The 12,155-nt window shown below is 38.2% G+C and overlaps 1 protein-coding gene across 3 annotated transcripts in view; it reads left to right on the top strand.

Annotated features, from left to right (window-relative positions):
• The window catches only part of Tlk1 (tousled like kinase 1), a 120,013-nt gene that overhangs the window by 80,284 nt on the left and 27,574 nt on the right, over positions 1–12,155 (top strand). For all 3 annotated transcript variants that reach the window (XM_032903467.1, XM_032903468.1, XM_032903465.1), the window contains exons 7-11: positions 1,462–1,551; positions 2,890–2,982; positions 6,602–6,712; positions 7,014–7,150; positions 11,209–11,397. In XM_032903467.1, coding sequence (XP_032759358.1) covers positions 1,462–1,551; positions 2,890–2,982; positions 6,602–6,712; positions 7,014–7,150; positions 11,209–11,397 — 620 coding nt within the window. The remainder of the gene's footprint in view (positions 1–1,461; positions 1,552–2,889; positions 2,983–6,601; positions 6,713–7,013; positions 7,151–11,208; positions 11,398–12,155) is intronic.

Below are 12,155 nucleotides of genomic sequence, written 5' to 3'. Positions count from 1 at the left end.
GATCTGATTCTTCTGGAACTTTTATTTTTGAATATTGGCATTGAGTTGTATGCCTATAATTCCAGCACTTAAAAGAAATGGAAGCAAGAGAATTGGGAATTCAAGATCTAGCCTGGAAAAGTGCCTCAGTGTTTAAGAGAACTCTGGCTGCTCTTCCAAAAGACTCAAGTTCAGTTCCTCACACTCAAAATGATGGCTCATGAACATCTCTAACTCTAGTTCCAGGGCATTTGAAGCACTTTCTGGCCTCCTCAGGTACCAGGCATGCATGTGGTACCCAGACATACATGTAGGCAAAACACCCAAACACATACAATAAATAAAATTTATTAGAGTCATCAACTATAGAGTTGATGTCTGTTCTGAGCTCCTTAACTTTTTTTTAAGTGAGTTTTTAAACCGAAGTTTTCCTGCATTGATTGAATTTAGTGTTACTTTGCTACCAAAAAAAAAATCATAGAGTCTGTGGGCTACGATAAACAGTTACTACTTTCTGATTTTTAACTTTGTTATTGGTTAAATTTCTTAACATGGAAAAATAATGAATCATTTAGAGGAAATTAAAAAAAAAAGATAGGCTGATCAGTACAACATAGAAAGAAGTTATTAGAATTAGCCTGTAACATTTTTGTTTCTAACATTTTAAGACACAGTTTTTATATGATTTGTTTTGCATCTTAAATTTTATTTTTCATTTACTTGGAAGTTGACTATTTAACCAGAAAAATAGTGTTGGCTTTCTGTAATTTGAAGATGGTAAGGAACTTTCTCTGACTTATTCAAGCACCCTTTCACTATATCCTCTTCTACTCATTGTAGACATACTTAGTCAAGTCTTACACATTTTGTTCCTGGGGATACCATACATGGCCATTTAAAGGAAGGCTTAGGACTCAAATTTGAAAGCTAATATAACTGATACAGTGTTGCCTATCCCTGTTTACAGATTTAAACCATAAAATTCATTAATAAATGTGTGATTTTTAGAGTACTTATGACCATGCTTTATTATTCTAGTACTAAAAAGTCTAGACTTGTATGATTTTTGGTTGTTTCTCTCTCCCCCACCTCCAGGGTCTCTGTATGTCTAGCCTGGGACTCACAGAGATCTACCTGCTTCTGCCTCCCAGTTAGTGGAATTAAGAACATGAGCTACCATGCTCAGTGATTTGTTCCTTTAGTAGGACAATCTTTTTAATATTTGTGTTCCAGGCCATACTTTGTTTATAAAGCATTAAGTTTTGTGGGTCTGAGTAGAAGCCACTTTAGGTCAGGAATGAGTGGTTATTCACACTGGGTCTCATACAGGAGATACTCAAGAATTCTTGTTGAATGAATTAATGATGATTAAAAGTCTTTTAAAGGTATTACAAGATAAAATTTTTCAGAAATGTTAAGTAATTGTTGCTGAGTAGAAACTGTTTTTTTTACCTGAGGTAGAAATTTTACCATAATTTTCAGGTTCGACCGAATAGTCCTTCTCCTACTGCATTAGCTTTCGGGGACCACCCTGTTGTACAACCAAAGCAGTTATCCTTTAAGATCACTCAAGTAAGTAAGAGTTTTACATTTTGTTATGACTTTTAGGAAAATTCTGACCAATTGTATTAACAAAATGTTTTTGGTTTGTTCTGGATATAATTGTAAAGTAAAATCAAACATAAGAGCTGACTTACTAAACTAAAACATTTGCAGGGCAGGCGGAACTGAAGCATCCATCTTACCACCAGCTTGCCCTTTGTCACACACTTGAGCAAGTGTTTCAGGCACTAAAACAACCAGAGTAGTCAGTGCTGCTCACTGAATGGTTCTGAACCTGCATCCAAGTACACATGTACTTGGTATCTTCATGCTGCTGCTTTATTGGTTATAAGTGAATACTAATGTTATTTTAGTGTCTGTCTGTCTATACCATTAGAAAAATCACTTATATCAAGTTACTTAGATATAGTAATGTCATTATTATTACTATTAATAGTCAGTTTTATGAGTTTTGACCATAGATCACATGTTTTTGAAGGTTTTTTGTTTCTGCTTTGCTTTTTAGTGCCGAGGATTGTATTTGGGAATCAGTGCAAGTAGCAGGCAGATGCTCTGGCACTAAACAGTCACCTAGTTTATACCACAGTCCGTCCGTCTGTCCGTCCTCCGTGTGCCAGTTTCTAGTTAATGTTTTTTTAGACTTGGATTGGAGACTTGATCTGTGATGACACCTTGGCTCCCAACAGTGTATTTTCTTTTAGTCTTTCTGGGTCTAAGCTGTTGTGCGTGAGCTGGGTGTGGTGACACATGCTTTTAATCCCAGCACTCTGGAGGCAGAGGCAGGCAGATCGATAAGTTCAAGGTCAGCATGATCAAAACGTATCTATCACATAAATAGAAGTATTTTACGGGGCTGGAGCGATGGCTCAGAGGTTAAGAGCACTGACTGCTCTTCCAGAGGTCCTGAGTTCAATTCCCAGCAACCACATGGTGGCTCACAACCATCGGTAATAGGATCTGAAACCTTCTTCTGGTGTGTCTGAAGACAGCTACAGTGTACTCACTCTACAGTGTACTCACATACGTAAAATAAAATAAAAATCTTTAAAGAAAAAAAGAAGTAGTTTTTACTTGTCAGTTATAAACAGTTTAAAAACTGGTTTTACAAAGCTAAGGATAATACTCCACAATGTATAGTGCAGACATTTGTGTATGAGCTTTAATAAATCGTATACAAGGTTTTCAGCATTAACACTTCAGACTCTTAAAACTACACTAAGGTGTCTGGGGATGTCTTTTTATATACCACAAACTATTGTTCCTGGCTGTTTGAAATTGGTAAAATCTGCCTTAATGTATGTATAATGTATATAGTAGAGATAATTAAAAAATCTTTATTTCATTTAGACTGATCTTACAATGCTGAAATTGGCAGCATTAGAAAGTACTAAAAATCAGGACCTGGAAAAGAAGGAAGGTCGGATAGATGATTTGCTCAGGGTGAGTAATATCTCATGGGGAATTGTGGGACTTAATTTGGCAGCAGTTAGACTATTGAGAAAATACTAAATATGACAGAATGTTCTGTGTTTAAAAACAATAAGCGTTGTCTAATTCTTGTATGTGATTGAAAATCCACTTTAGGGGCTTGGGATGGCCCAGCTGTTAGCCTTTGCAAACACGCGCACACCTATATACAGGTATACACACTCCTAATTAAAATAAAAGATGTTGAAAATATCCACTTAAAGTTAGAATAATTGATTAGCTGTCTGAGAAATCGTTGAAGAAGTAGTAGTAGGTTTACAGTTTTTTATTTGATCATCTACTCCCAGTTAGATAACCCATTTCCTGTTAGTTTATTGTTCTCTGCCTGACATCAGATACCATTAAGGATGGACTTACTATGGGATGAAATCCTGTAGGATTTTTAATGGACGCTTTAGTTTTTAAATAAACTCAGGATTGGCAAGATTGTGCAGTGGTTAAGTAAGCTTGCTGCTTTTGTGCAGTATCCTGGTGGCTTTCGACCCTCTGTAGCTTCAATTACAGGGCATTTGAAAGTGCTCTTCTGGCCTATTTGGCCACTTCATACATGTGGTACACAGATATATATGCCACAAAGGCACTCATATACACATAAAGTACATCTGGAAATATGTAAATAAATAAATCTAAGCTATTTGCCAAAGGCTTAGCAGATAAAGGTGTTTGCTGTGCAATCCTGGAGACCTACGTTGGATCTCCAGGACCTACGTAAAGGTAGGAGAGAACTGACTTCACAAAGTTGCAGCTTGCACACAGATACCATGGCATACACATTCACATCCTCAGACATACATACATCATGCACATACACAATAAATTTTAAAAACATACCCAATAGTATACTTAGAATGTGAGTGAGGCACAAAGCAGGATTTCTTTTCCCTTGCATATCATTAGGGTCATCTGATAGAAATACTGGTTTTAAATTCTCCCCTGTGGAGTTCTGATTAAATTGATGTGATATAGCTTGGATGTTGATAATTTTAAAGCTTCTACTAACCATTGCAATTCATACCAGCATTGAGAACCACTAGCACCACAGCTTAATAATCAACACCTGTGATGCCATTGTAACCTTGGGACACTACTCTGTCACATCCCTTACTGCAAACCACTCGGCATCAGTGACATACGAATTTATCATTTTGTTTCCTTATAGGCGTGTGTGTGTGTCTGTGTCTGTGTCTGTGTCTGTGTCTGTGTATCTGTCTGTCTGTGTATCTGTCTGTGTGTCTGTGTGTGCTCATGTACTTATTGGTGCTGGTGATCAAACCCAGGGCTGCCCATATGCTAGGCAAGTGCTAATGGGCTGTACCCTTAGCCATCTTTCACGTTGTATTAGACTGGATGTTCCTAAGTTTTCAGTTTTTAGACTTTTTTTTTTAATGTTGGCCTCTTCCCCTTTGTGAGATCTCTTTTCATTACATCACACTGTCTTCTTTTGATGATTGTTTTTATGTATTAATTATCTATTTATAGTTTATGCTTTGTATATACTAAATTATTAATCAAAGATACCAAAAGAACTGATTGTAAGAGCCTAAAGCAAATGAGGCCCTGGCTCTCTTGCTCTTGCCTTCCTGCCTCCACTCTCCCTGCTCTCCTCTACCTTCTCTCTCCAGAGCTCATGGCCGGGTCCCTACTTCCCCTTCCCTATGCTCTGAATAAACTCTATTCTATACTAAAGAAAGAAAAAAAAAAAGGAGAATGAGGCCCTGAATTTGACATAGAATGAGGAGGGATATGTGGGAGAGTGGAGGAAGGAAAGGGAAGGGGGAAATGCAATTATAAATCTAAAGAATTAAAAAAAGAGCAAAAAAGCTTTTTTGATCTTGTACAATTTCATGATCTCACTAGAATTGATTTGTAGCAAAGTGTGGAATAGGGGTTCATTTTAATTTCTTCTTATAATCAGTTATCCAGTTGAATTAAAAATTTATTTTTATACTTAAGGCTTCACCATTAAATCTTATTTCCATATACGGTCCACCCGCTTCTCTCCCATGTCTGTGTTCTGTTGTATATTACTGAATCAGTCCTGAAACACTATTTTAGCATTTTGCAGTTGTCTTTGTTAGTGACACAGTATAAACAGCAGTACTTCACATGAGGTGGAAGTGTATTTTAAGAAAGGACAGAAGTGGCAGCAACCTAGATATAATTGCCTCACAGTTTGTCGAGACCTTGCCTCCTTTCTTCAGTGCATGGCTTCCATCCTGGAGGTCACCTTTGGGTCCAAAATAAAAATAGTGACAGTCACAGTGTCTGTGTTCTAAGCAGAGACCAGGGAAAAGAACCACAAAAGGTACAATTCTGTGTATATCCTTCTTGAATATTATACTGAATTTACTTACATTTCTTTGTAAGAGAAACTGGGAACTATTCTTTTGGCTAGGTACATATCAGTCTAGAAGTAAGCATTTTTTCATTTTATGCAAGAAGAGAATTAGAATGATTGTAATTACAATGGCTCTATATTGAATCTTACGGTACACATGGTACCTGCCCATAAACACAGCACATGGGGGCAGGAGGAGGACAACACACACACACACACACACACACACACACACACACACACACACACACACACACACACACACACACACACACACACACACACACACACGGAGAGCAGAGGGAGCACACCCTGATGTGCAGTTGAATAAGTACCCTTTGTTTTGGCTGTCTGGAATCCTAATGAAATTTTGAGGTTAGTTGTTCAAGTTAAACATCAGTACTGATTCTCAAACCAGGTTGAGGCTTCATTTGAACTGTTTAAAAGTGAGGATCTGTCTGCTAATCTTGTTGCTTTTGACATATTAGGTTAGCGGTTACTTTCTCCCAACATTTTAAAAGTATTACACAGTTTGGTTTCTGCATGATTGGATTAGCATGGTTTCTGCATGATTGGGTTGGTCTTAGCTCTTAGTGGTAGTAGCAGCAGCATTGATGGAGAAAGGGAAATTCATAGGCTTTCCTTCAGACCTAATTCAGAATATTTGGGGAGTGGGGTATCTCAGTAGGTCACAGAAATTAATTCTCTCCCTGTAGAGGTAGGCTAGTCCACCTTCCCTGGAGTTAGAGAGACGTCTCCTCTTTGAGTGTATAGCTACCTGCAGAATGAACAGAATCACTCCCTGTTCAAGGGAGGGTGGTGAGAGGAGTTAACTGGGTCAGCAGATGACAATGTTGTCTGTTCATTTAGCAGAGACAGTGTCTTATGAAGGTCTGGTGGTGTGAAAGAAGAAATCCACATTTCCTCTGAAATGTGTTACACATATGATGTATAGCACATTTAACATTTAGCTGAGGTAGATTATACTTCCTCCATTTACAAATAAGGGAACTGAATTTAGATCCAGATTATATAGCCAAAAATTTATACCTTGGAATATATACATAAATATCCAGAATGTGTATATAAGTTTTCTGTACCTTCTACAATGCAGTTAATGTTTGGTAGTAAGTAGACTTTTAGTATTTATCTTATTTACTTAACTTTATTCAAAACAATCACTAAGATTTTCATACACACTGATTCTAAACCTTTCGTTTTCTACTCATGTAGGCCAACTGTGATCTCAGGCGGCAAATAGATGATCAACAGAAATTACTTGAAAAATACAAAGAACGATTAAATAAGTGCATATCTATGAGCAAGAAACTGCTTATTGAAAAGGTGAGTTATTACTAAATTTTCTTTTCCCTCAATATCTTGCTTTTCTTGGCATGCTTTTAAAATTTGAATGAATAACCTGGTGCTGATGACTCATGCCTTTGATCTCAGCACTGGGGAGGCAGAGACAGATGAATCTCTTGAGTTCAATGCCAGTCTGGTCTACAGAGTAAATTCCAGGCCAGCCAGGGCTATACAGAGAAACCGTGTCTCATAAATGAATGAGCGAATTAATGAATGAATGGCTGGATTGATGGAAATTTTTGAATGAATATGATTGATGATTTTTTTTTCTCATTTTCAGAGTACACAAGAAAAATTGTCAAGCAGAGAGAAGAGTATGCAAGATCGGTTGCGCCTTGGGCACTTTACAACAGTTAGACATGGCGCTTCTTTTACAGAACAATGGACAGATGGTTTTGCATTTCAAAATCTTGTGAAGTTAGTAATGTTTACATTTTTTAAAATTTGTGTGTGTGTGTGTGTGTGTGTGTGTGTGTGTGTGTGTGTGTGCGCGCGTGTGTGTGCGCGCACGCGCGCGCACACGTGCTCAGAGGAATCAGACCTGAAGCACCCAGCAACTCTGACATCAGATGTGGGTGCTAGTCCTTTGGAAGAGTAATACATGTTCTTAAACCCAGGTCCACCTCTCCAGTCTCATTGTTGCACTTTTTTAAATTAGTAGTTTGGATTTTCATTAAAAGGATTATAAATTTGAAATTAGGTTTTCAATATCTACTTACTGTTTGAATTCCTAAAACTTAGCACATAGGAAAGGAATAGCCAAATGGATAACACAGCTCCAGTATTTAACTGAATTCTCACATAATTAGCACTCACCTGAGGAGCACAGTGTACTCTGCTATCTGTCTGTCTGTTTGTCTATTTTTAAAATAAAGAGCTTTTTAAACACTTTGTACGTATAGGCCAGAGGTCAACATCAGGTGTCTTCCGTAGCTGCTCTTCGCCTTGTATTTGGAGTTAGGGACACTCACTGGAACTTGTTTCTCACCAGCAAGCCCTTCAACACTGAGTAAGCTTGCTCCACCCTCATTTTTTTCTAAACTTGACTTAGAATATTCTAGAAGATAAAAACTGATTCCCTAACTTTTTGTGGTGGTGGTGGTGTTATGTGTGTATTGACTGGAAAGAGTGTGCCCAGTCTCCTAGAATTTATCTTTAGTGGGCCTTTCTGTGTTGCTCAAGTTGGTCTTGAATTCCGGGACTTAACTGGTCTTCCTGTCTCTGTCTTCTGCTTCCTGGGAGTGGAGGCACATGCCTACGTGTGTACCCTTTTACTTTTGTCTTTTTCTCCATTCCTTAACTGTTAAAATCAGCAGGACCTGACTTCTATGCCTAAGGAAAAGAATCTTTCTCTTGCCTCAGACACAGTAATAACTCACACATTCAAGATGGAAACTTGAGATAAAATATTGAGTGCCAAAGTAGAGAGCAGGAAATAGATTTGAGATGAAAACCACAGTTTTTAATATTTTGCGATCAAGAATCTCTGCTACTAAAGTCGGCCATGACTGTCCTACAGTAATGTACATAGTCTAGAGTATTGGGGACTGGAGAGGTGCCTCAGGGTTAAGAGCACGGGGTAAACTTCCAGAGGACCAGGTACAGTTCCCAGCACCTACGAGGCAGTTGACAGTCATCTTTCATTCCAGTCCCAGGGCATCCAGTGTTTCCTCTTTGTCCTCAGTAGGCATCAGTGATACATTTGGTACACAGACACATATGTAGGCAGAACACATAAAATAAAAATAAAATATTATTAGCTGTGATAGTAGCTATGTTTCTCTTAAAAAACAAAGTTATTTGAATATCCTATCACTGATGAGAACTGATTGAGGACTTACTGTATGTTGTCACATAATGTTTACGTTCATTGTTATAACCCAGATTGGTTAGGAAAGGAGAAAAGAAATGAATAAATGAAGAGTTAGTAATGTTAAAGAATAATCTCTGAACCAGATTGTGATCTCTGAATAACAGATATATGTTGTATCTCGGTCCCATTTTTTATTTGCCTTTAGACTGTTTATTTGTACTTAGATCCTCTTTTTTACAAATACATTTTTAAAGATTGTATGTATGTATGTATGTATGTATGTATGTATGTATGTATGTATGTATGTATGTTTGTATGTTTGTATGTATGTATGTGGGTGAGTGCTCCATCTGCATGTACACCCGCACATCAGAAGAGGGCATCAGATCCCATTACAGATGGTGGCTATAAGCTATCATGTGGTTGCTGAGGATTGAACTCAGGACCTCTGGAATAGCAGTCAGTGCTCTTCATCACTGAACCATCTCTCTAGTCCCTTTAGTATATGTCTTATTAGGGTTTTATTGTTGTGCACAGACACCATGACCAAGGCAAGTCTTATAAAGGACAACATTTAATTGGGGCTGGCTTACAGGTTCAGAGGTTCAGTCCATTATCAAGGTGGGAACATGGCAGCATCCAGGCAAGCATGGTGCTTGGGGAGCTGAGTTCTACATCTTTATCTGAAGGCTGCTAGTGGAAGGCTGACCTTCAGGCGGCTAGGATGAGGGTCTTCAGCTCATGCCCATCCTGACACACCTATTCCAACAAGGCTATACCTCCTAATAGCGCCACTCCCTGGGCCACACATATGCAAACCATCACAGAATACCTTGACAATTTATTTTTTGATTGTTTTTGTGGGATTCTGGAGATCTGACCAAAGGCTTACACATCCTGGACAATTGCTCCACGACCATGTTACACACCCTGGCCCTCTGTTTACTTTCATTAAGTAAGAGCACATTAGATTACTCCTACATTCATATGGAAAGAGTTAACATCTCATTCTTTCTTTGCTGTTTTTGAGATTTTTCTATCTTGGTTCTCATTTCTTTCACTCTTGTCTTAGTTCTGCTCCCTCACTAAGGCCATAGAAAAAGAGGAACAAATCCTTCAGCCACAAAGTCAGAGTTCTGGGGTCCCTGTTTGAAGGGTAGAGTAGGGTAAAACATTGTTTGCTCTAAATCTCAGTAGTATGACCCTGGAGAGCTATAAGATTTTCTTTCTTGACATGATAGGATACTTAAAAGGAACTACCAGAATAAACTTAATGTATTTAGGATGGGAAAGGTGGACACAGTTCCTTTGTTGACTATTGGGGTTGCTCATCAGGTAAAGACACTTGCACCAAGCCTGATGAACTGAGCTATATCCCTGGGACCTAGTCTTCTGACCGCCATATCTGCACTGTACACAACCCCAACTTTCAATGCAAGTTTTGCTCTGTAGCCTAAGCTTTTTCTCTCCACCCCCATACACACACACACTCAGTTACAGGTCTACAAACAACCTATAATTCTGTAATAGACATAATAGCCACTAGTTTTTAGAATCTCAACTCTTTGGAAAATTGTTTTAGATATTTCAATGGGAAGTGCTATTAAATTTGTATTTATTAATGTAACAGGTAAATTTTTCAAATTTTTCTTTTTTTTACATTAAGTCATCTTTTATTTCAAAATAATTTTAAGAAAGTAACACTTCATATTAAAATTTCACTTGCCTTTTATAACGTTGAATGATAAAATATATATTTAAAGTCTATCTCAAACTTTCAGTATGTGGGGCTTGGGTTTTGCTTTGTTTTGTTTTTAGTTCATTTATTTAACAGAATCTTAGTGTATATACTAGTATATTTTGATCACCGTGCTAGATAGTAAGAATAAAACAGAGAGTGTGTGTGTGTGTGTGTGTGTGTGTGCGCACGCGCGTGCGCGTGTGTGCATGCACATGCGTGTGCGCCTGTGCACATGTGCTGTGTGTACACATATGTATACTGTCTAGTTTTATGAAATGATTAGCTAACCAAACTCATTCTGATGAAGTTTTATAGGAACAGTATTTTTTAGTAAGGATAGGATACTATGAAATCCTACGTAGTCACATACATAGGATTTAAAGATTGCAGGAAGTGAGACCTGTAGGATGTTTTGTTTCACCAGAGACAGACCCATGGGGCCAGAGAGGTGGCTCTACTGTTGAGAACACGTGACACTCTTCCAAAGGACCTAAAGCCCAAGTTTGCTTTCCAGCATGTAGGTAGGGGCTCACAACTTTTTGTAGCTCCAATTCTAGGTGAACTGATAGCCTCATCTGGCCTCTAGAGGCAACAGACACTTTGTGATGCATGTGAATCCATAGGTACACACAGGCAACACACTCGGTTGTGTTGGCGCACACCTTAAATCCCAGCATTCAGAGGCAGAAGCAGGTAGATGACTGAGTTCCAGGGCAGTCAAGGCTACATGGTAAGGTCCTGTCAAAAAAGCAAATGGACAAACAACTTACATACACAAAACAATTAAGTATATATTTAAAAATTTTAAAAAGAGTGGGACCAACAGAATAAAGATTTATATTATGCGATCTTTTCGATGTATTATTAATTGTGGAAAATAATGGGATATTAATGTGGCTTCGTTTGTTCATTTTTACACAGGCAACAAGAGTGGGTGAATCAACAAAGGGAAGATATTGAACGGCAAAGAAAACTTCTAGCCAAACGCAAACCTCCCACAGCTAATAATTCTCAGGCACCTGCAACCAATTCTGAACCAAAACAAAGAAAAAACAAGGCAGTCAACGGAGCAGAAAATGACCCCTTTGTTAGACCAAATTTACCACAACTGTAAGCTTCTTTTAAATTTTTCACTTACATTGTTAGTAGTGAGCAAGAAGCTAATAATAATGTTACTCATAATTAATATTGCAAAAACAAAATAATTGTAGCCAGAAAAGATGTTAACTGGAAATTTATCTCTGACATAAATTTCCAAGCCTGAATTTTTCCGTGGAGAGTGGGATTTGCCTCTCTTGTGTATCTGAGTCCGTGGCTTTACCGGTCTAGTGCTCAGGGCGCCTCTTAAGGCGGTGGAATTCATTTTCTGAATGTGTAAGTGCAGCTTACAGGTAGTTTCAGACACTTGTTCCTTTTCCGTTCTGTTTTCTAAATTTTCTATATCAATTGCTCTTTGTAATTCAAAGAGCAAAGGTGGTTAATAATAGTTTATAGATTTGGGAAGTTGTACAAGAGTTTATGTGAGTGAAGCTGTAGACATGTTTCTGTCTCCTATTGAAAAAGATGCGCTGACTCTCACTCCTGCCATGTCAGGGACTCTTAAAGCAGTGAGTGAAAAGCACAGCTCTCGTTACACTACAAACTCGCCAGCTCCATTTGGCCCTCCACACACATGCGGTCAGGGCCTGTGTCTTCTGTACTGACTGTACCCCATTCTCTACATATTATCCATTACTTTGTTTTTCCTTTCTCTCTCCTCGGTTCCATTTTTATCCAGTCCTTTGCTTTCCTCTTTATCTCCCTGTTTTGCCGGGGTGATCTTTGATTTCTGGACTCAAGCAGTCCTGCCTCAGGCTTCCAAAAATCTG

Source organism: Rattus rattus, chromosome 5 (genome assembly GCF_011064425.1).
Source record: "Rattus rattus isolate New Zealand chromosome 5, Rrattus_CSIRO_v1, whole genome shotgun sequence".
In the NCBI taxonomy this organism is placed as follows: domain Eukaryota; kingdom Metazoa; phylum Chordata; class Mammalia; order Rodentia; family Muridae; genus Rattus; species Rattus rattus.
This window is presented reverse-complemented; position numbering and strand designations above follow the sequence as displayed.